General features: G+C 41.1%; 2 protein-coding genes across 4 annotated transcripts in view; both read right to left on the bottom strand.

The window, feature by feature from the left end:
- Positions 1–11,286: 11,286 nt before the first annotated feature.
- Positions 11,287–13,275, bottom strand: KCNJ11 (potassium inwardly rectifying channel subfamily J member 11). Of its 3 annotated transcripts, none has more exons than XM_040557778.1 (2): positions 13,003–13,275; positions 11,287–12,918 (listed from the first exon to the last, which is right to left on the bottom strand). In XM_040557778.1, the coding sequence occupies exons 1-2, from the start codon at positions 13,164–13,166 to the stop codon at positions 11,964–11,966; spliced, it is 1,119 nt and encodes a 372-aa protein (XP_040413712.1). In that variant the 5' UTR covers positions 13,167–13,275; the 3' UTR covers positions 11,287–11,963. The 3 variants fall into 3 exon arrangements, with proteins under 3 accessions (XP_040413712.1, XP_040413713.1, XP_040413711.1); XM_040557779.1 differs by having other exon boundaries at positions 13,007–13,076; XM_040557777.1 differs by having other exon boundaries at positions 11,287–13,274.
- A 5,175-nt stretch (positions 13,276–18,450) lies between these two features.
- Positions 18,451–25,093, bottom strand: part of ABCC8 (ATP binding cassette subfamily C member 8) — a 76,861-nt gene continuing 70,218 nt past the window's right edge. The window contains exons 36-39 of the mRNA XM_040558870.1: positions 23,994–24,097; positions 23,053–23,186; positions 21,634–21,696; positions 18,451–19,097 (exon numbers count right to left, since the gene is read on the bottom strand). Of these exons, the coding sequence (XP_040414804.1) occupies positions 18,960–19,097; positions 21,634–21,696; positions 23,053–23,186; positions 23,994–24,097 (439 nt within the window). The 3' untranslated portion in view covers positions 18,451–18,959. The remainder of the gene's footprint in view (positions 19,098–21,633; positions 21,697–23,052; positions 23,187–23,993; positions 24,098–25,093) is intronic.

Genomic DNA, 25,093 nt, shown 5'->3' with positions numbered 1-25,093 from the left:
AAAGAAGCAGCAGCAGTTCTGCTAAAAGATCAGAAGGATACACGGGTGCTTCAGTTTCAGGTACACGTGGAAGAGGAGAACAGCGCTTTCATGGTTCCACACACTGTTCATGTTTCTCCAGAAATATGTGAGCTCAACAGGGCAGAGCTTTCCACCGAAGTCATTCACGACACTCTTCAGTCACATCTTGAGCCAGCAATGCCACTGACTGCCATAGGTAAACAAACTGCTTTGCCATGCAGTGAGGGGATGGTTTAATTTCTGGAAGACAGTAGCTGTCTGGATTTACAAATTGGTGGGACTACAGCTCGTGTTAAAACAAGAATTTTTTTCCCCTCCCCCGAAGTCCACTTTAGGACTCCCAAATTTTTATCTTGCTGTGACAAGGGTGGGTGTTTCCTCATCCCGGAGTTGTGACAATCCTTTCTTCTACCTCAGACACCCTCACATGAATACACAACTATACTTGTGTGGTCACACAGGATAGCTCTTTGTAACACTATGTATTTTTCTACATAATCATCATAGCACCCACACTCAGTTCTCTAACAGCTGGTCATTTTCCTCAGAGGCCCTCAGAAACTAAGAGGATGAAAAACATTTTGGTAGATGCTACTTACAACATCTGGAAACCACTTCCCCAGAGAGGGCACGTTCTCTTTGCAGAAGGTGGCTATGTCCTGGCCATCCAGCTTTACATCCCTAGAAGTGCAGAGAGTTTTAAGATGGCTGATGCTAAGGAAGAGCAAAAGTGCTGCTCCTGGTGAAACTTCACAGGCCTTGTCACAAGCTATCTTAATTAAGCTTTAAAAAAATAAATCATCCCACCCAGGTCTGATTCACATTTTCTCCCAATTTGAAACACCTACACAGCTCTGCACTTGCAAGCCAATGCATGCAAAGGTAAGTAAATAAATAAAATCCAGATGCATATTTAAATCTAGCTGGAGGTCCAGATTGAGTTGGTGAACTAGAGCTAGCTTGGTAATTTCAAGTGTCTGCAGTATTTCCCCTTGAAATCAGGGAGACAGATCCCATCAGCAGACTTGAGAGGTTTTAAGAGTTTAAGAAACTCTTACAAAATACGGAAGAGGCATAGTTATTGGAGTTTATGAAGTATTTTCTTGAGGAGATATTTTGAATAGTATGACACTGATGCTTTACCAGAAAGTAGATTGTTTGCAGGGAAAGTGCTTATACTCCATAATTCACCACCTTTTAAGTTGTGCTGGTGTAGCTGTTTGGGGGACTGTGAGAAGGACTAGCAAACAAACTTCATAAATCAGATTAATTTCCAAGGAAAATATAACATGTAATTACATATTTTGTTACAGAAGCCCTATAGCTGTTTAGTTACTAAATTACATGTACATTTTCTTATACAGAGGACTGGAAATTAGCATTTAAGCTGTCTACAGAACATCACGTCTCATGCTTATTGTATTCCTCAGTGAGACTGCAAGGTGCTTCCTCTATAAATACTCCAATATGTAAACACCAAGGCTGTGAAGAGCTTGATAAATGAGTTTGACCTCCTTTTCACATTCTTATCTGCTTATCTAGCATTAGCAAACACTATATCTTGTTCTTTTGATTATGTAGGTTTCCTAAAAGCCACAGATACTGTTCTTAGTCTGAGTGAGCCAGAGTACGAAAAACACCTGTCTTTGTGAAGTGATTCAAACCCAGCGGTTACTGGAAGAGGATATAATCAAGGATGATGTCAGCCAGGAGCTACTGGGCAACTCAGATGACTGTTTCCACTTTAAATCTGTGCTTCAGATAACTCCTACAGCTTTTAGGTTTGGCAAAAACATTTGCTTTCAAAGTCATGTATAAGTAACGTATAAAACCCTGGAAAAACCATCACAAAAAAAGAGATATTGCTAAGACTTCCAGGTATGTATAATACATCTTTAGGTCCTTTCCCTGTAAAGGAATTATATTTGATTTAACTTGAAAGGAAGTAATTCTGGTTCAGGTGTAAAGAATCATTTGGGACAGGAGAGTATAACTAATGAGTCACAGCACAAGCATGATTCAAGACCTCAGCTGTAGCTATTGAAGTAGTCCATACAGAGCTCAAGCAGATATATTCTCTTGGTGTGTTATTTTGCCACTGAGACTTCATAGAAGTTCCAATGAACAGCTATAAACAATGGTTGAATTTAAGCTTGGATTTTTTATTTCCGTGAATTGTTTTATTTCAAAGTGGTTTATCTCCCACTATTAAATTTGGGTAAAGTGGCTGGTTAAAAAGCAAACAAACAAAAACACATAAAAGAGCTAAAAATTGATGTTCTGTTATCTTTAACTCAGCTATTCCACCACCAGTTAGCTTTCTGTGAGATACCTCATCTCATAGAAACAATTTCAGTTTCCCCTCTCAAGTCCAAGATCTAATTTCACATTTACCCTGCTCTAATATTCTAGTATTGAGAAAATAATATTGATTTTAGATTTATACTTGAGAAGCATTAGCATCATACCCTTGTCTTGGGGTTACTTCTCAACTAGTTTGAAACCAAACTATAGAGCTCTCTCTACTCTGACTTTATAGCAAGGTAAGTAACAGAATATTTTAGTTGGTGGAGGTGATGGTGAACGGGCTGGAAACAGCCTGCCTGAGACAAGTGCTTATGTTGATAGAGGATTCATACCTTTGGTCTTACTCCTGCTGCTGAGGTGGTGGAGTGACACACCCACCCACCAACCCACCCCTTAACAGAGAGCAAGATTTCTCAGTTTTAGTATGTGCGGTATCTTAATGAGGTATTGAGGACTCGAAGAGCAGCAGGCAAATACTTTTTCTTTTGCAATTCTTTCTTTTGTAAAGAACCACTCTTGGTTTAGTGTTCCAGGAATATTCTATTCCAGCAGCTTTCTAAAAGAAACCTCTCTCACTTTAGCAGTCTCCTGTCGTCTCAGAGATGAGAAAAAAAATCTGATACAAAGCACAGTTAATAAGACTGTCTTGAAGTTTCCATATCAAATTTTGTACCCAACAATATTGGAGTTGTATGATATCAAGACTGGACAGAGCTACCCGAAGCCAACCAAGTCAAAAAATTACACCAGAGAAAGTGGATTGTATTTTTTAACATGAGTAAACTACAACTCCCTCCAAAGGCATACAGCTGTTATATTAGGATGAGAGGTTATTCATCCAACATAATACTATAAAGAAAGCTCAAGTTTGCAGGTAAACAGTTTTATTATTTGCTATCTTTCAAAGGTTAGTTTAAATCTAGATTCTAGTTTGCAAATACCTAAACTTCTTTTAAAGCACTTGGATAAGGGGATGAGACACTCCCTGGAGTTATTAAAGGTATTGGAGTCTTACTTAAAAGAGATTACATTTTAAAAGTATTTCTATAATATCATAATAATGTGGAAATCATAGAACTTTCCATCTCACAGTTATGTACTGAATGATCTAGAGCCACTCCTTAAACTTTAAGGAACAAACTGACAGCTTTTCCCTTATAACTCATGAAGGATCAAATCAAACCTCTCAATTAATGCCTATCAGTATTGGTTTTACTTAAGCCCTTTCAGAAAAGGAAAGGATTGCAAGTGCCAGCACATCGTTTTAATCAGACATTCTCTGAACTGCATCCAGATTTTTAAAGTCAGTAAAAAGACATATGTTGAATTTAACATACTTTAGTGTAGTTTCTCTGTGAGTCTATGTGAAAATCAGCAATCACTAAAAACTGGGGAATGAGAACATACTATTCAATATTTTGTGGACTGGTGGTAATTTGGCACTACTTTTTAAAGCACGATTGGGGATTTTTCTATGAATACATTAACTCCCTTTATGATAGGTCAGTAAAAGACTATTGCTACTGTAAATCATTACAATTCTTCCTGCTTTGTAGGAGCACTTAAAAGTTTATTAGTAGCTTGTTAAGAACCTATCTCTGACTGCGAGTCAGGGCCACACTGAACACATAAAGAACAAGTATTAGCTTTAAAATGGAACAAAGTTTAAAAAGGCCATTTCAATAACATCAATCCAGAGCATGATTTTCTTCTCACAAGGCAAACATTACCAGAGATATAAGAGACAAGATAACATATTCCTTTTTTCTTGATTGCCTTTTTTTTCCCCCCCCCTCAAGTTCTCTTATTCCCCTCCTTCCGCCCTTTCTTAAAGAAAAAAAATATTAAAAAAATCATGAATTCTGGTCCTTCTAGCCAAGAAGCATCTACCACTTCAAAGATACCATATGTCATTACATATCCAAAGGCTGGTGAGTATATTACACTGCAGTGCTGTGTATCTGGCAGGAACAGAAACAGCATTGGTTTTGTTAGCTGGTTTAAAGGGCCATTCCCAATTCAGAAAGAAGTAACAAATAAGGACTATGAGGACAGATCTAGTTTCATCTCCTGTGCAATTTTCACAGCAAAAAAGCAGAGCAAGAGATATAGTCTCAAATATGATGTTTCTACTGATGATCAAGCTTTTGATGAAACCTGTATATAAACTTGATTATCTCCACTTAACATAGGAAGCAGACTCCCTCCAGCAAAGACAGACCTGCACATAACAGTAGGAAGACCTGTGATACCACAGAAATATCTTGAATGGTAGTATTGTCCAAGTTCTGACTGCAGGTCACAGGCCTACGGCACGCCGTGAAACTTGTTCCCCCCCCCCCCCCAAGCTATTCAAGAACACAGCAGAAGTGACATACTTTGCAGGTCCATATAGTAACAAACAAAATAAGTAGAAAAATCAAACAGAGGAATAAGAATTTATCAGGAATATTAAGAAAAAAAAAAACACCACACAACAAGAACACACCTTACAAGCTGCATGATCGTGTTCACACAGATTTGTACATATATATAAATTCATATTGAATACATCAATTAAAGGATGCATTGCAGGTAAATTTTGAATGTAAAGATTTCAGCTATGGATGTCTAGACAACACTTGATAGAAAAGAATCAGAAGAAAATAATGGCTACTTCCTACAGAGGCATTTATGAAGACAGAAATTGCCTTTAGAAAAACATCTGTTTACTGCCTGGAATTCTAGGTAAATGCTCAGCAAACACGAGCTATCCCCATGCTTGGTGAAGCCAACCATCAGTTCTTTCAAGTCAAGCCACCCTTGTGTGTTCAGCAAGTAGTATGCCTGCAGAGTATTTGCTATTCTACGAACTAGTTACAGAGGGCAATTTCTTTACTTCCTTAGGGTCCAAGTTTATCAGGATTTTATGTAAAGGAAGCTCTTCTTAGAGCGCACTGCTCTAACAAAACCCACACCTTTCACACACCAGCCTTCCTACTTGTCTCACAGGTCTTCTTTTCCACCCATCACAGAATCATCTAGGTTGGAACAGACCTCCAAGATCATCAAGTCCAACCTCTAACCTAACACTAACAAGTCCTCCACTAAACCATATCACTAAGCTCTAAATCAAGAAGCATTAACTTATCAGCACTGTCTCCCCTCAAGTTTTAAAGCTAAAATAGAGCTACCAACAGTTGAAAAGAACATCAGGGGAAAAAGCAAGATGTTGAAAAAAACGTTTCCATTATCCACCCTCCCTGGGAGACAGCAGGAGCTCAACAAACAGATCTCAGACCAAGTCATAAGCATTTAAGTACCTCAACAAATAGACTTATACAAGCTGCATAACATCCATATTTGCTCACACTAGAAAAGAGGAAATAAAACAAGACTTTTTTTTACTTACAAGACACAGCAAGAAGTTCTCAGGAACTGCTGGCTGAGAAGAAGACTTTTAACGCAAAACCTGTGGAACAGCACAGCTGTTGCAGTAAAAACACCATCAAGGCCTGTTTGGGTCAGCTGCATAATCCCACCAATTTAATAGTGCTCAACACCAAGAAGGAAATCCTGGTGCTAATGAACTCCCTGACAAACTCTTTTGGATTTAAAGGCTCAGGATGTAACAGGGGAGTCTGATTTGAGACTTCCTCAAGTCAAGGACTTCTGCTGCCATCCAGGGGTAGTCAGTGGCACTCTCTATGCCTCAGCTCTGCTCGGCAATAACTGATTACTATAACAACAACAACATTTATACGCTGTGCCAAACCTCTCTTTGACAGAGTAAACAACTACAAAACAATAAGCAGGTGTTTGCCACTTAAAATGGCAAATGCACGAGGGATGGCCAAGGAAAGCAATAGGGAGGAAAAGGGTGACCTACACCCCACGCCATCGCATGACATCAGGAGCAGTGGGACAGGATGGGATGCTTGATGCCTCCTGCCAGGGCTGGCCCCAGCCCTGAGGGGAGGAAAGTGGAGATCTCCTGCTGTAGGGCCACCATTTTGAGGCCTCTGGCTTCACTCCAGTTCATATGGGGTGCATATGGGGTTGCTGGCTTAAGGCTGCTACAGTAGAGGAGCTGATTAGAAAACCTCTCATGGAGTTGCAATCTGCATTTAAACTCAGTAAGTCAGGGACATAAAGCTGAAGGGGGAAGTGGCAAAGAGGGGCTGCAGGGGTTTCAGTATTTTGAAGAAAACTTTTAAATTGAGTCATTCCCCTGTGCTGATTGTTTAAAGTTACATTATGTATCAAAATAGCATAAGTCAGAAAAACATGCAGCGTACTGTCCCCCATATGCATCCAGCAGGGCTGTGAGCAGGATGGAGGCAGCGGTATCTTCAGCCTCTCAAGAACGTCTTCTGCTCTTTTAATAGTTCTTCTTGGGGGGGGGGGGGGGGGGGGGGGTGGAGGTTTGTATCATGTATCTTTCTCCTGTTGCTGAATCAAAAATAGTACACTGAGTCATTTGTTACAGGCAGCTAGAAAGTCACCAGCCACGCCGAGCACACGTCCCACCAACTGCTCCGGTCCAGCTTACCCAAGGCCTCCTTACACAAAGGTCTTCTCACCTCTACAGCAGCTTTGGTTGAGTGAGGTCTGCAGTACTGACTAAATCCATTTTGCTGCTGCGGCACGTGCTTTTAGCAGGTCAGCAGATTACATCCTTCGATTCAAAAATCCATTGAAATAGGTGGGAGTTTTTCTATTGCCTTACAGGAGCTTTGGGTCAGAGCTATTGAGTTTGAGATACCAGCTTGGAATGTGGCAGCTGGCCCTGGATGAATGCAGGGCAACACAGAAACATGAACTACAAAGAGCATCGATCCTTCCCTTTTTAGTGGCAACACCAGTATGACTCTGAGTGCAGGAAGAGGGAAAGGTGTGTGCCAATAGTAACCAGGAAGCCTAAAATGCAGCATTTCTGAATCCTCTTCTCCCTCAACCCAAACCTGAAGGGCTAAACCACTTTCCCTTCCACAGGGACCTGCAAAATGAACAGTAAATAATCTACGGTAGTTAATTAATATCCAGTTCCTAGGAATAGGTATTTCCGTGCTTTGTACCAGAAATTGCTATGAAAGTTGCAGGCTTGTCAATTTCACAGACTTTGTGTGTGTGTGTGTTTCTAATATCTTTTTTTTTTTTTTTCTCTAAGCACTGTTGTGCTTTATCCCACATCAAAAACAATCAGTGCCAGCTGGCCTGCAGGAATTATCAAGTAGGGGTGACTGACAAAGAGTGGAAGAGAAAGGAAAACATGAGGAAACAAATTGAACTGTCAGATGACTATTAATTATTCATTAGTTCGATATTATTAATAAGTAACTAACCACAAGAATCAGTCACCAGAAAGCCCTCCTGACACCGCTTCCAGAAGGGCTCTGGTGTGGCTGGTACCTTGCCCGACACACAGCAATATTTACCCACCAGCTTGAGCAATGCTGATCATTCCCGGCCTGCACTCTTGCCTTACAGGGCAGCCTGAATTTTGACATTGGCCCTGTTGCCAATCTATCCTGGTATGGAAGCCCTGGTCTTGTTAAATACTTTTATGTGAGTCTCCCACATCTACTTTTTAGGTCTCTGCTGTCTCATCTCAGCGTCTTCACACCTTTGCTGGTATGAAGGACTTAAATGAAAACAGTTTATTACTTCTTGACATTGTCTTCCCACCATGTCACTGGTGGATTTCAAATGCATTTACTTCGTGTCCCTGACCCTCCTTTGCCTCAATATGCAGCCTGTTGAGTTTGCTTCTGGTTTTTATCTGTTTTACAGCGAGGCTTTCCTGCTGAAATACACTGCCGTAATACTATATTTATCATATGCCTTGGGGGATAAAGAGACCAAATCAGCCCTTGTTATCCTCTAATTTCCTACACGTATGTCGCTTGATTTCATTAGGAAATGCAACATGAAACTGATAAGCTCAGTGGCTATGTTCTCACCAGAAGTCACTACAAGTATTTTAAAACTATGGCAAATAACATAAGTGCTCTTCAGCCTCTATTTCTCATTAATAAGCTCTGTGATCCTTTTGTCCATCCAAACAACCTCCAATCTGAATGCACCAAACAGTGTGAACTGTGAGTATAAACTGTTAATGGTCTCCAGACTGCAGAGCACATGAAAAGCAATTTCTATGGATACAGTTGGCTTCACCAAACCCTAAATAAGGGACCAGCGGGTCACTACAAAACTTACAGCTTCCCAGTTCCTCTTTCCATGTCCTCTCCCGGTCAGTGCAAGCCCCAAGCATGTAATTTGCAGGCTCCCTCACACTGGTTGCTGTGCAGAATAAATGTGGGCAGGGAGCAGCGGCGGGAATTGCAGCATGCTTTCCCGAGCTGCTCAGCAGGACCCCAGGATGCCACCCATCAAAAAAAAGCTGGAGTCTGGGAGAGCAAGTTCAAAAGCACTCACTTTGAACTTCACCTACAGAAAATGAAGCATTCACTCATGGCTAAGAATGAGGATTTTTCTACATCAAAAGATAGCACGTTCTTCAGAACACTTCCTACAGAGCATGTGGGTAGTCAGCATAAATATAACTTTAAGAAAATTTTCAGATATTTATATTCCCAAATACTTTGTAAATGGCAAAACGAAAGGGTACAAATAAGTACCATTCCCTTTTCTTCTTTGTTCTGCCCCTGAAATACTTTTGAATATTGAAATGATGAAGGAACAGAAGAATTTAAAATGACAAGAATCCTGAGATTCAAAGTCACCAACAAACTGACTGAAATAATTAGGTACAGTGATTTTAACAGAACAAATCCTGCCTTCCTCATAATATTGTGGTGCCTTTTTATTGCAAGACTTCAGAAAATTAGGCAGATTCTTGTAAAAGAAGTGACTTAAAAGGTAGTCCTGAAACCAGCCCAACGAATACAGGCTGTTTCCTTCCACCTTTCCCCTTTCCATCTCACAGTGAACAAAAACTGTCTACCTCTCTGTAGCACAGATCTCCCTCAGGGAAAAGGAGGCTTGCATCAGTTCCTGAAAATAGTCGCATGGTAGTGCTGCTGAAATTGCTTCACATTTAGGTCAAATCTTGGAAAGAGCTTTAAAACACTATCAGATCTGAAGAGTTTTTAGGTGACAACATTGAATGTATCTTACACACTGATAGAAGGCACTAATGAGATTAAGGAGAAGCCAATGATTTTAAGTCTGTGGAAAGCTAACTCTAAAATTTTATCTATGGTTATTGTAAGAATAGAACAGTAGTATTGTGACAGCTGATAAAGAACAATGAACTTTCAAACGAACAAGGGTGTCTAGGAGAAGCAATTAGCTCTACTTTAAGTGCTTCTTGGGTGGGTGATGGAGCAGAGGCAGAAGAAGGGAAAGCTGGAAAATAATGTGTCAATTGAACTCAGAGAAGAAATTTAATAATCAAAGGCATTGCATAATTCCTTATTTTTTTTTAAAAATGATTTTTTACTATTACAAATGTAAAATATTCCTTTCCCCATTTTCCCTGCTAACTTCTTGCTAATGCTAGTTTCAGTGTCCTTTTGCTGTGAAACACAAAGCACATTTTAAGAGCTCTACATAGAATAGTACGTTGGAAACCAAATAGACATTTCTTCACTTAACTGGCAGCCCGATAATGCTGACGCAGGCCTTCATAAAACTGAAACAGATAAATATTGACAATATAACTACTATTTTATCATTTTAAAACAATCTGTGATTTTACCCCAATATTCATTTTATTATAGATGCCTGTAAATATTCTATAGTTAGAAAGGATTTTTGTGACTTTTTTGAATGTTTGTCATATTTTTACACTGATGAGGCATTAAAAAAGTGTCCATATCATTGCTCCTACAAACCAGGAGTGTGTTGTGAACTGCATAACACACAAGAATTTGATACTAGGAACTACTTAAATATATGCAGTTCAGTGGTGATTTGGTGACCATCTCTCTGCACAACTTGTGTAACCAGGTGTTAGATCAGTTCTGTAAAGCTTATTTAGGTTTTATTTGGACATTATCTTTTTTTTTACCTGAGTGGCAGCTTGCCCTGTTAATAGCATACTGTAGTTAAGGCTGCTGCTGTCCCCTAATAACACAGAAATAAAATTGCTGCTGTTACGAACATCCCCAGCTAGAGGATTTCACATAATCACAGAATCATCTAGGTTGGAAGAGACCTCCAAGATCACCTAGTCCAACCCCTGACCTTACACTACCAAGTCCTCCACTAAACCACTAAACCGTATCACCAAGCTCTAAATCTAAAAATGTCTTTTAAAGACCTCCAAGGATGGTGACTCAACCACTTCCCTGGGCAGCCCATTCCAATGCCTAACAACCCTTTCAGTAAAGAAGTTCTTCCTAGTACCCAACCTAAATTTTTTGCTGGAGTCTGTTAAGGGCAATCGCTCCTATTGCCCTAGTGGAACTGACACGGTGAACATGGCTCCTTTACCTTTGCCAGTGATCACCTGCTCTTGAATTCAACTAAAAACCATGGCAGGCACCTGCTGTGTAGAGAGGTCGGGATGTTAAATGAGGAAACCATTTCCTCAGCAGTAGTTTTTCGTGACACAGCATCCCTGAAGTGACCACGTTTTCTTGCACATCCCTCCTGTCCCTAAGCAGAAAACCTCTGCTTCTTTCACAAAAGGGAAAGGACTAAGCAGTTTTGCCTACTGAATGCAGATATATTCCAGCATACAGCACTGCCCTTTCAGCTAAAATATCTAATTCTATTTATATTCCCTGATTATCTAACAATTCACTCTGACCTAAAGCAGAGATTAATTTTTTTACTGGGTATCCTATTGCTGTGTGGCTCAGTGTGTGGAAGGAGGGGACATTCCTCCTCTCCCTTTAGACAATTAGAATACAGATTTTTTTCCTATTTATAATTAATCTCAGTTCTGCTGCTCTTTTTAAAGGCAACTCATTGCTTACTATCAGAAATATACAGTCCAAAAAGGTATTCTTGAATGTTTTATTTGGGAAGTGTAAAGGGTTTTAAAATAAACAAAATTAAATATTCAAATACATTTCATATTGCATGTAGTAGGAGTGGCTTCATACTATACAATATGGATGAAGCAAATCCACTAGTTAATTTCTTTAAGACATAGAGTGTAATAGCATAAACAGTCCTAGATCTGGTCTTATGTCATACATAGCACTGCCTGACCTTTTTGTTATCATTTAAATTCAGCTGACTTTATTAATTATTTTATTTTGCTATATTGATTGTTCAAGTTAGAAAAATACAGTTAAAATCTACCGACTTTAGGACATACACTGCAAGACCCTAAGTACTGCAATCTCTGAGAATAAATATACATTTATTTTTTGAGAAAAATATGTAATTACCTGCAGATTAATCAATACAAAATGATCGTGCAACTAAATACGACAGTCTGAACTGAAATTTAAAGCTGCAGATCATGATTTTCCTACTCATACAGTGCTGCTTGAAATCTCTTGCACCTTTAAAAAAATATAATTAGCTTTAAATTTATCCCACAATAAATAACACCAGAACATACCTTGTTCTACCAACCTGAATTTTAAAAAAAGCAACAGATGCCACCTCAGTGTTTTGAGTTTATGAGATCTTTCAGACACAAAGCCCTAACAGAGTTTCCCCGTCAAAAGGCATCAGGAAGGCTCATCGGTTATGGTGAACTTGGGCTTTAGCTTGACAGACCTCTTCCTTATGGTGCCTTTCGGGGATAATGGCATGGTGTCCATGATGCTCCTGTCCTCCTCCAGCTGCCTGGCAGTGCATGAAGGGGTGGGCACTTTCACTGTGTTGCCAAATTTAGAATAGTCCACAGAGTATCGCCCATCTTCCTCTGCCACTATGGGCACGAATCTTTGGCCCCAGAGGATTTCATCTGCCAGGTAGGAGGTTCTGGCTTGAGTGGTGATGCCGGTGGTCTCCACCACCCCTTCCAAGATGACGATGATCTCCAGATCCTCATGGTGGTGCAGGTTCACAGGGGAGATGTCGTAGAGGGGGCTGTTCTTGTCTATCACGTGGTAGATGATGAGTGGGGAGACGAGGAAGATGCTGTTGCCCCCCACGGGGTTCTCCATCTGGATGTCGATCTGGTTGAGGGGCACCACCTCCCCCTCCAGGCTGGCCGTCTTCTTCACCACCTGCATGCGGATGGTGGCGCTGATGATCATGCTCTTCCGGAGGTCGCCCACCCTCAGCATGAAGCAGAGCTTGCCCTCCCGCAGGGCGATGACCGCGTGCTTGCTGAAGATGAGAGTCTCGGCACGGCGGTGGGCCTGCGAGGTCTTCATGAAAATGCAGCCCAGCATAATGGCGTTGATCACCAGCCCCACGATGTTCTGCACAATCAGCACCAGGATGGCGGCCGGGCACTCCTCCGTCACCATGCGTCCTCCAAAGCCGATGGTCACCTGCACCTCGATGGAGAAGAGGAAGGCGGAGGTGAAGGAGTGGATGCTGGTCACGCAGGGCACAAAGCCGTCTGGGGTCCCCTCTGCCCCCCTGGCCGGGTCCCGCTGCAGCCGAGTGCTGTGGTCCAGGTCTCCATGGGCGAAGGCGATGAGCCACCAGACCATGCCAAAGAGCAGCCAGCTGCAGAGGAAGGACATGGTGAAGATGAGCAGCGTGTGGGGCCACTTGAGGTCCACCAGCGTGGTGAAGACGTCCTGGAGGAACCTGCCCTGCTCGCGGATGTTCTTGTGGGCCACGTTGCAGGCGCCGTTCTTGCCCACGAAGCGCGCCCGCCGCTCCCGGGCTCGGTACCGGGCGTGCTCCGGCACATCCTCCGCCAGCCGGGTAAGCACGTACTCCTCGGGGATGATCCCCTTCCTCGACAGCATGGCTCCCCGCCGCCGCTCCGCCGCTCAGCGCCGCCCCATGCCCGCTCCCGCTGCCGCCGGGGGCGGGGGCCGAACGGGCTCACGGCGCCGCCGCAGCGGGGAGGGGACGGGGCCGCCAGGGGGCGCCCCGGAGGCCGCGACCGGCCGAGCCCGGCCCCACACGCCGAGATTCTCGGCGTGTGGGGCCGGGCTCGGCCGGTCGCGGCGGCGGGGCGGTCGGCGAGCCGGGAACGGCCCCGGGGCGGTGAGGGACGAGGCGCTGAGGGACGAAGCGCTGAGGGGGCGCCCCCTGCGCGCGCGCGGAGCTCCGCGTAACGGTCCGCGGGTAACGGGCGCCGCTCCCGATCGTCGTCCCGGGGGGAAACGGCTCCCCGGTGAGCGCCGGGGGCGTTTCTCGTTACGTTTTTACCCCGGGTTTACCTCAGGAAAGGGGAGCGCGGGCGGTGCGAGCGTCCCCCCCGGCCTCTGGAAGCCGTTTCTGTCAATATTTGCTCGAGGTCGGACTCGCCGCCAGTTGCTGGCTTCCATTAGCGCCGGCTACCCGGTGTGATTGCAGGTCGGGTGATAATTGGGTGAAACTGAGGGGAAAATGATTTGGGGGATTCTCTGTAAAATGAAGTCTTCAACAGAAGGAAAAAAAAAAAAGTCTCGAATTCCTGCAATTTGCCTATGCATTTTGGTGTAAGCTTTTAGCTAATGAGAAATTCGGGCAGGGAGTGGGAAGAAACTTGCTTGAAGAGGCCAAGGCCAAGGGTGTAACGGTTAAAAAGAGATCTGGAATTAAAGGGCTCATTCCCACTCACTCTCATGAAATTTGCTAGCGTTATTCAGCCTTACTAAGGAAGGATTTTTCTGAACCAAGGATCTGGTGAAATGACTTGAGCTGTAATGGCAGCTGACAGCTCAGGAAAATGTCTACTGCCTAAATAGTGGTAAAAGTTGCAAAGGAGTGAGCTGGCTGCAAATCGGTAACCCATGGTGACAAAGACACCAAAATTGCCAGAAGGCAAAACAAAAAGAGGCAGGACACTAGAACTTGTGTGTAATGGTATGGTGCTGGTGTGCGTATAAATACACGTATATACGTACAGATAAGGACATGTCTTTGGGACAAGATGGGTTATTTAAAAACACTCCGACATTTTTGTCGTGCTGATTAAATAGCAGTATTCTCCATCACGTTTACTTACTCTGATTAAGTATTTTCTTTCTCTTTCAGTCTAGACACCAAAGTTGTAGGTTTGCTAAAGCATTCTAGCATATTCTGGATAAGGGTTTTTTTTCTTAAGTGCTAGTGGATTTAATACTGTGTTTTTCTAATTGCGTGTGTTGGTGGACTTTCCCTTCAGTTTTGGCTCTTAAGTGCTCTGGTGTACACCGTAAGCAGTTATTGATTGTGGGGGCAATGCAATCGCCCAGCTGGTGGCTGGGAGCCAGCCAGGTGAGGAGGCTGGAATTAACTTTCACCACCAACAGCTGCTAACTGTAGCCTACTAAGGGATATCAGAATTAGTATTTTCTAAATAATCGTTTTGAGGTCTCTAAGCAAGCGTTATAGGACTTGTAATTAATTGCTTACTGTTATCTGAGGCTATTTCTACTACTACTATTCTACTATGACTAGTTGCATGTCCTTGGACACTAATTCTCTTTCTGACAGGATTGATTTCCCAATACCCCACTTTTTCTCTTGTTCTGGGTCATCTTTCTAGCTGCTTTGATAAATAATACTGAAATGACAACAAGGTGTTCTGGAACCTGGCTGCCAGGCTGCTGAACTTGGCCAAAGATACTTCTTCTCTGTATTGTTTTCTCTGCTAGACACTTTGTGTGTTCTTGCTGTGAATGTGCCACCTGCACCAAACAAAACAAAAGGCTAAAATTTAAACGCTCCAAGTACATGGTTTGTATATACAATTAAACTTTAAAAATGATCTTTTGTACTTTTTTTTCGAAACATTTGAAAAAAAAAAAAAGCCATCTGAAACATTACTTCTGAAAAGTGCGATTCTCCACCTGAGGGCAGTTCACAGTTATTTCCAGCACTTCTGAAGTGATCATAAAGAGGCTCTGCACCATCACGTAGAAATAGTACTTACTGGTAGCATGTCACTCTTTTATAGAGATGGAAATAGACATGCCTTTGCTGCACTTTTTTTCTTGCTTTTCTCTCAGTGTTATCTTATTCTATACCTCTTCCTCCAGAGGGCGGCAACTACATGAGTGTAGAATGAAAAAAATGCATCAAGGTGGCAGTGTATTTTAAAGCACATGTATCAGAAAGGTGAATTGCTTCCTAGGCTGGCGCTAGGAATGACCTGTGCAGCCTACTGCAGCAAGGAGTGCTGCATGAACATGTTTACCCTGTTGGTTTAAGAAATCCTGAACTCTATAGTGCTAGAAGGGTGTTCCCTTGTTTCCCCTTCTGTTCTTTATTGGGACTGTCATCTTCCACTTACCTTCTTTTCCTTCACTGTTTCCTATCCAGCACTTGTTGGTTTAGTTAGGACAATAAAGCAAGTGGCTTCTGCTGAAGAATTTCTAGAGCAGAACAAAAAGAAGCCCTGTCTTTGTGGATCAAGTGACATACTTAAAGGAGAAAAGTGACAGATCTTTGGTGTGAGCCAACATATTTGTGTTAAGAGCTGCTGAACAAATTGGGCTCACAGGAACAAACCCACACTTGAAGGCTGTAGTGTGGAATCATGCAGGGTACATTTTTTCCATCCATGAAATAGTTTTTACATTTCAAAACTTTTTCTTCTGCTTTTTCCTAATTTAATGACTACCAATAAGATATTACTATAACTATTAACTTAAAATTTATTTGGCACCTGTGGAAATAGACCTTTGTTTCAAGGGTTATGTAGTGCTAGCCTTACCTGAACTAAGCCTCACAAATGCCCTCGCTGTATGAGCAGGGAAACAGAGCAGTGATCAGAGCTGGCCTTTCAAAATCGCAGAGGAGGGCATGAGCAGAGATGGAAGAGGGCTAATGTAGCAGGCACACTGTGCTTCTTGGCCTTCCAAGAAAACCGCATTCCCTTAGAAATGAGTGCAACAGGATGAAGTGGCTGTGGTGAGACAAGGGGATAAAGACAAAAAGATGTTTGTGGAGTGGAAGCCTTTATAGAAGGCAGCAGGGTGGAACAAGCCCTGGTTGCATTGCCAGGGGCAGCCTATCCTGCCAACATCTTTGGGACTGAGCCAAGCCCCATGCTAGAGCAGAAATAAGGTCTAGATGTGACAGCTCCCCATCCTCACATGGCTGCTCTGGGGCTGTCTTGTTCTCATCTAGTGCAATACTTTGCTTAGTAATGCGGTATTGCTGTGCTATGTATGTTTGAGAGCCTGATTCAACAGGGACTTCTGGACCATCCAACCCAAAGCAACAGGTTTAATGACCCAATAACAGCAGTGAGCTTTCCATCGTCTCTGACTTTACAGCTCCCACCATTGAATAATCTTTTTAGATATGGCTTCTGCTCACTGTTGAGACGCCAAGCCTTTGGAGTTAGGGAGCACAAACTCTCTGGGATTTGGCCCCATATAAACAGATAAAAAATACACCGAGGAAACATAAAATGTCTTCTGTCCAAGTGGCAGCTAAGAGGCCTCTATGTTCGCACATTTATCTGGTAGTGTGATACCATGAAAAAGACGTATAATCTTTGGCTACAAACCAACTCTCATACCCTGCTCTCCTGCAATGATGCCTTATGAAATGTAAGCCCCATTTACAATGGAAACCTACCCCCAATTACAAAGTCACTTGCACTTTACGATCTTATGTTTTATAACTTCAAGATCTAATACAGTCTTCCACTTCCAAAAATCATGATGAGCTGTGTCTTTTGCTCCCTTGCATCCCTTTCCAGGCAAGTCCTGCAGAGTGGTGATTTCTTAAGTCTTCATGGGATGAGTACTTGCGTTAGGCTGGTGCTGGGCAGGTAGGAGGCAGCACACAGTGGCTGTAGTAGGAACCTATTTGGCACTCACTGTGCCCTCCTGCTGCCCTGGAAGGGTACAGTCACCTGTGTCCAATTTCTCCTTTCCTAGCTTTCACGAGATGCCTGGTGTCTCAGGGTGAACATACACCGATACTAGGGCAGCTATTTTTTCTTTGAAGCTACTCAGCAAAATGATTCCCAGATGTCTCCAGCTAACCCTTTTCTCTCTTCAGCTGGCAATGACAAGAGTTTATGCATTTTGTCTGCGTGACCATATTCTCCCTCTGCACCAGGAGGGAGCACTATTCTCGTGCTGCACCAGGAGTGTAGCACGAGCTACACTCTCCTATTGGTCAAATGTTCCCTGGCCCAAGTTTAATGCCCTTAGGTGCTGTGCAAGTGACAGCATCATAGCATCATCTAGGTTGGAAAAGGCCTTCAAGGTCACTGAGCCCGACCATCAACCTGACCTACTCAGTCCTATCACTAAGCTGTTTCACCTGGGGAAGCAGTAACACTGCTTAAACAGCAACAGTTCTTCTCTTTCCTCTACTTTCTGCTGCAGTGCTAGAAGAGAAGTAATGCATTAAAAATATCATGTACCCCATGAGAACATGGAGATGTCTGCCTCTAGGAACTAAACTCTTAAAAATAGATTTCAAATTAATTTAGCTGGCTAAAGAGAGGAGAAAAAAAAAACAGCAGAAAGTACTTTCCCCAAATGCTTTGAGTTCTTCAAATAGGGGAAGGCAAAAAGGGATGTGAAAGAAAATGCTATAAAAAGAATACCAGTAAAAAATTGATTTTTATCTTCCATTGGGTCACTGACATTCTAACTGCTTAGTCATTAATTACTCCTAGAATGATTGCCACAGTTAATTGATTGGACGGGAATAAGTAGTTGTCCAGCTAAATTAGGATAATTTCAGTGCTTAAAAGTTATCTTGAGTATATATGGGTGAGGATCACAGTGAATCTAGAAACAGTGTGACAGTGGGTGAATTATGTGAAATTAGGAGAGAATGAATCGAGTCCCTGTGGCTCTGAGCTACAGTGTAAGGTTTAATATCATTTGTTTACCATATTTGGAAGGATAATTTCTAGATGAATTGTTGTACCTGCAGTGCTTTGGAAATAGTGTGCATTAAATACTGATACCTTATCACAGCCTCCGGCCTCTTCGTTTCCTCACTATGTGGGAGGGAGTCTGGCCCTTGGGCATCAATACATGATTCAGTAGGGGTAGAGGCAAGGCAGTCTAAGAAAGACTAAGGGAATTAGACTGTGATTAATTTCTTAAAGGTATTAAAGAACAGACCAAGAGACACAAGCAGTATCAATAAACTGCAATAAAAAGTTTTATAGATTTTATATTTAGATATTAAAGCTTTACATAGTCATATGATTAAAAGAGATACAGGCTTTCCAGAAATACCTTTGGTATATAATTTCTTTCTGCATTAGTCAATAATAAGCATTATCTACAGCAGGGTTACGATGCATAAAAAATAACATGGTAATAAAATGACAAGAGATTTATGAGTTACACAGAAAGTCCATGCTGGCTATGTTTTTGTTTGATGTGTATCCTGTTGTACTTCATCCATGTAGGTTCTGTTAACCATATTTCAGGATTCTTTGGCAGCAAAATAGAAAAGAATAGTAGTATACAAAAGAGGAGAGTACATGGATAATTCATTAATACTTTAGATGGAGAAATAGCTCATTTTATTAAAAAAGGAAAACCTCAGTTTTATTATGAAATAGTATTTATTTACAGGTATTTTACATTTTTAGAAAATAGGTAATACAATTTTACTTTAAAATGCTTCATTTATTTTTACTACTTATCTGCTTGTACAAAAGAAGCAAATACACTGTCTTCTCGTTCTAGCAGAACCTCAGGCTTGTCGTATTCCAAAATAACCCCTCTCTTCATTACAATAACCAAATCTGCATTCAGGATCGTGTGCACGCGGTGCTGAAAACAAATAAAATGCCAGTTCAGTGTACCTACCAAATACATTCCAGGATAAGACAGCCTTCCAGAAATTAATCTTCCCATCAAGTTTGATTAAGATGACTTTATCCTACGTTACATCCTGATTTACTATGCAAATATTGCAGCCAAATATGAAGATCAAGATCCATGTAGATATTCAAATACCTAAACACATATAATACCTGAGTATGAATGGTCACGTGAGTTTAGGCTAAGGACACCCCCAGTCCAGATGCCTGCTACCAAGCATTGCCACCAGAAGGCAGCCAGGAGGAGTGGGAACAGGGCAAGCTCGTGTGGTACTGCTCTCAAGTACTCTCCCAGTCCCAGAGTGCTTCTAGATCAGGGGTTTTCCTGAGCCTGGTGTGGTTTGTCCATTTGTAAAGCTGAAGGGATGTCTCTCCTACGACCTTGCCCATGTTTCCCCTTGAATTTTCATAAAGATTTTCCATCCACATTCTTTCCACATAAAAATTTGATTAACTTATTTTATTGGGAAGAAACCTCCCCAGTTTCTTCCACAGTGAATACTACAAATAATTCATTTAGTTTTTCTGCAATATCTTTCTCTTTCCTGTGTGTTCCTTTCATGTACTCAACATTAAATGGCCCTATAAACCAATGGGTTTCTTGCTCCTGATGTGTTTAAGGGATTCACTATCATTTTTAATGCCTTCTGGAAGTTGCTTTCATATGCTTTATTTTTCCTCTTTTTTTTTTTTTTGGCCTGCCTTATTGCAATTACTATATACTATTATCTGTTATGTATATACGCTTTTGATCATTTCTGTTTTCTTCATTTGGCTATGAGTTCAGGTTTTGCAAGAATGTCTCCTTGTTTCTAATAGCCTTCTTTATTTGTTTAGCCATACCTGCTTCTTTCTACCCTTACTCAAGCCTTTCCTAATAAAAAGCACGCATTGGCTCTATGATTTTTGAATAAAATCCTTCAGTAATTTTCATGATCCCCATCATATTATTTTCTTCCTTTTTTCTTTTTTTTTAAATTTACAGCAAGCCTCCTAATTTTTACAGAATTCCACTTTTTAAAGGTGAGTGTAACTGCATTACATTTTTGGTTTGTATTCCTCCTGCAGGGATATTTGATCTCAGAACACTATGGTGCCTGTTACACAATAACTCTTCACCCATAAGGTTCTCAATCTGATTCTGGGCACCCTTAGGATCAAAACAAGTCTTCTATTTCCTTCTGTGGCTTCCTAGCCAGGTGTTCTATAAAATAATCACTGATGGCATTTACAAGTCACATGTCTGCTGCAGTCTTTATGTGACATTTATCCAGACCACAGGCAGGGGGAGGGGACCGAAATGTCACATTCCAGTCGTACTCACTGCCCTTGTCTGACCACAATCAGTGCTGCCATCCTGGTAAAGTAACATAGATGATAACATAGACCCAATACTACTCTTCTTCCTAAGCACAAACAACACATTATGTTTCTACCAAAGAACATTTCAAATACAAACCCACCTTCCATAGACTGCATTTACAATTAGAAGTAAAAACATTGAACAACTTTACCTTTACAATTTTACAAAATGCTGTTTGTTTGAATTGTGTGGTTCAAAACTAAGAGAATGAAAGGCTAATAAACAGAACTTCCTCAGCCCATCTCCAAAAAAAAAGATACACAAATGCACAATGCAGTGCAACTCAGTATTTTCATGCACAGAAATAAGGAAATTTTGTGCTTATTATTCCTTTGCCTTTCTTGTAAAGACACAATGAATGGATACCATGAGATAAATCAGGTTTTCTGTTAGATATCTGCTAAGGGTAAAGAAAAAGATGCTGTACTATTCTTGACCATACATTTTTGGCATTGTGCTTGATCTTTAAATATTAAGAAGCAAAATTACTGTATTTCAGCTCCCTGAAATGTGTATTTTTACAAAATAGAGGACAACGAGATGTATTAGTTCTGACATATTTGTCAAGCCAACTGCTTTGATTCAGGTCAATAAACAATTTTATTTATAAATACTTGAGATCTTTGTGTTATCATTTCAAGAACATGCAAACCTAAATTCAATCACTGTCAACAGGGATGGAGTGGTTTTTAGAAGTCAGTAAAATTCTCCTTCGTTTGTTTAAATACTGAATCAAAATTGCTCTATCCTGTGGCAGAACTAATCACGTGATTTTACTCTTTCTTAGTTAAATCATTATTTTAGCTTGAGAAAACTTATATTTCACAATAGTCAAAGTCGTGTTATATTAGAAATTAGCCTAAAATGGGTGAATGAAAATAGACCACAAACTTGTATGCCTTTGCAGGTAATCAGAATTAGCACCAAGCAACACATTTAAGAAACTGTTGTTATGTATCTAAATAAGAAAGTAGTTTAGAATGGAAAAGAAAGCTTAAACACTGCAATAAAAAAAAAAAGATTAATGGCCAAATTCACAAAGCTCTTAGTGTTGACAAGAATGAACAAATGGGGCCTTTCTGATTCTTGTTTGGATTAGAACGGCAGTAGAGACTATACTTACTGCTATTGTAACCACAGTACGGTCAGCAAATGCAGTCATGACTACCTTCTGGAGGATGTTCTCCTATGAAAAGGAAAACATTTGTTGCTTTTCATAGAACAGAAGTTACACAGTAGGCACACAGATACTCTGAAGAAGCCTTAAATAACCGCTGCTTATTACATCCTTTGTTGCAGAAATGAAAAATTAACTCCATGCCAGAACTTAAGTCAGTGGTCTCCAGTTAGCCCTGCTTGCTCCTGCCACCTGCATTCCCTCAGGGCTTCTGTGCCATTGTGCTGTGTGCACATGAACTGCACTACGGCTCCCAAAGCCTCACTATCCTGATCTCAGTTTTAGAGTGTAGTAAATTAAAGACAAATTCAGGGTGCTGCCAGGCTGCATGCATGCCGACACCTCTGCAGTATATTCTTCACTCTGCTGGAAGCCCAGGCATGTCCCCGCACACTGGGGACTCCTAATACCATGGGGTGGCAGGGATAAGCATGGGAGTGTGCTGATCCTGGCATATTTAACAGTGAAGAAGAATTTATGATAGTTTTAACGTGTAGTTCTCACTCAACCAGTACTCATCCATTCCTGTTTAGGAAACACGTTGCGTACCAGACTGCTTACACACCACTAGCACAGACACCTTTGTTTGCTATCATCTGTTCTTTAGACACATATCCCAAGGGATGAACTGTATCCTTACTTCATCAAAATTCAAAACGCATTTTAACTGGGCTGTGTACAGTGTAATTCCCAACCGTACTGACATTTACCACACTAACATTTTACAGAATTAAAAATCATAACTGTTTTAATAACTGCCATCCAATTACATTATTCACTCATAGACTACTGTCATCACGAAGAACACCGAAACATTTCTCGTAACAACATAACCAAGTAAAAAATCCTAAGAATGTACTGTTCTATTTGGCTAAAATCCAGTCAGTGTGCTATTACCGTGTGGTTTAACCTCTGTCTAGCAATTTCAGGCAATTAATGCAATAATCCAGTATGTCTTTGTTTATTTCTTTGACCCTGCTTTCAAGACTTCCAACTTCCTGACTTGTCCTGTCCACCATGCTGGGAAAATTTGTCTGCTTGCCAATTTACCCTTCACTGACCACTGCAGCTGACCTTCCAAAGCTTTGTTTACTTTAGGAAATCAAACTGCCAACAAAAATAACACACTTCATTTTCCTAAAGCAAACAATGCTGTAATAACTTTTAAATTCCCAGAAAAAAATGATTTAAAAGCACTTTAGACTAGTTTGCAATGATGCACAACTACCTGGACTTATAAACAAGTCTGCAATAAATATGGTATAAGCATGTTACAGCGTAGACAATCATCTTCTCAATTTCTTTTCATATTAACATTTGTCTCCCTCTCAAAGAAAAAAGAAATTGGAAACATTCCAAACTCACCGTTGCCATGTCAATAGATGCTGTGGCTTCATCCATGATGAAGATGCTAGTCTTCCGCACAAAAGCCCTTGCTAAGCAGAACAACTGTCTTTGGCCCTGGCTAAAATTTTCACCCCCTTCTGTGACTATAGCATCTGGAAAGGATACAGCAAAAACATTATTTGTGAGGTGTGGATGAGTGGAATGGATCAGAGCAGAGCATGTGTCTCACCTTCAGCATAAAGATTTTCAAAGTAACATTCCCTACCCTCTGAAGCTGCTGATGGCCCAATTTTGTCTGCTTGTATCTACTGCTCAAAATAACCAGTACTTCTGCGTCACTATGTTCTTTATACCTATTAGACATCAAAGTAGCTAAGGATGTTTAAGAGCGAGTTTCTCTGAGATGCGTGCAGTCTAGAGCACTGCATCACCGTCCACGGGGCAGCCATCATTTCTTTACTCTCAGGCTTTCTAACTTAGCATTTTAAGGGTCTGTGGTTTTCGGGTTTGTGTGTGTGCATCTTTATTGTCAAGTTTTTGCTTGCTTTTGCATAACCAAATAATTCACACCTTTAAACTTTCATTCCCCCTTTGAATTCTTCTCTACGCAATGGAATATTGTAAAATGCAAAATAACATATTCTAGATAACACCTGACTTGTTGACATCTTATCTGAATGCACAAGACGCATGAGCCATAATACTTCATAACAAAGACATACTGAAATAAAAACATTTTACCATTAATTTGAAATAGAAACAGGATTTTGCCCCACAGGTGCAGTTGGTAAGGGAATTAGATGGATCTAGCACCTTTGCCTGCAGGCAAGCACTTTTTGTCACCTTCCAGAAACCTCAGGTTTCCCTACAGCAACTGCCTTTTTAATAGATAGGCAGTGTGAAACGCTGTTCTGTTGTAAACAGTGGATGCAATCTTCGCAAGAAGGAAGTCTTATTACCTAGGCCCCCAGGTAGCGCTTTCACCACATGCTTGAGCTGTGCTATTTCCAGTGCTTCCCACAGCATGCTGTCAGTGCACTTCTTCTCCGGGTCCAAGTTAAACCTACAGTTAGATGCAATTCAAGAACATTAGTTAGTATCAACTTCTGCAATGTATTTCTTCTTTTGGTGTGCCCAGAAACAAACCCACAAATAACTGGAATCATATGCTAAAGACCTGCCATCTCTTACTGGTATAAATCCACTGAATTCAGCAGACTTGGTCAGCATTTAACATCTCTCATTCTGCCATCTCTCCTTTTAAATCCAGTATGTTCCTTTGTCCCTTAGTGATAAGGAAGTGCTAAAAAGAACAATTAAGCCTCATAATGATTTATGAAATGCAAGTCTTCACTACAACTGAACAGATCTTGGATTTATGAACAGATGAGTGTTATTTTTGCTTACTGGGGCCCCAAATTGATAGTGACAAATGTGAATGTCAGATCATATTAATATACAGAATGATAATCAGAAATAAAAGATTCAGTGATATGGGACACTTTGTTTTTACTGTTTACTGCTACTGTATGTGCTCTGAGTAACCAATGATGACCCTGAAATAAATTTTTGAATAGGTAAATTATTAAAACAAAGGTATACAGTCACCTTGTCATCTGACATAAATGAATCATGCTTTATTCAGGGAAGTTCAGGAGATAATCTTGGGATCTGTATTAGTCTCAAGTCAGCAAACTGCAGAAACCTCTATCATTTTCAGTGAACTCTAATGACTTTTCTTGTAGAAACTATAACTGCAGGTGATGCTACTCTGTACTGAGGATTATACTGTTCCTTTCTAAGGTGAATGACACTGAGATAGGGAGTGACATTTATTGGAAACCATGGTGTTTTTTTCCACTGTTTTTACTGCATCATCTTCTCAAAGAAGAAGGAAGAGGTGGGAAAAAAAAGCAAAGCATAAACAAGGCGTTTGATCTCGTAGATGAAAGAATATCTCAAAGACTGGAAAAGCAACAGAGGATAGAGGCTCCAAGACAAAACACCCTAGAAGTCCTGCAGTACTTCTCATATAGTTCTGCTGCTTCCCCTTTTTCTA

The sequence above is a fragment of the Cygnus olor genome, chromosome 5 (assembly GCF_009769625.2).
Source record: "Cygnus olor isolate bCygOlo1 chromosome 5, bCygOlo1.pri.v2, whole genome shotgun sequence".
Classification (NCBI taxonomy): domain Eukaryota; kingdom Metazoa; phylum Chordata; class Aves; order Anseriformes; family Anatidae; genus Cygnus; species Cygnus olor.
The sequence above is the reverse complement of the archived record's forward strand: the minus strand, read 5'-3'. Positions and strand labels throughout refer to the sequence as shown.

What these genes read in the sequence shown, in the direction of transcription:
- KCNJ11 (XM_040557777.1), bottom strand. Translation starts at nt 13,166, where the DNA reads ATGCTGTCGAGGAAGGGGATCATCCCCGAGGAGTACGTGCTTACCCGG.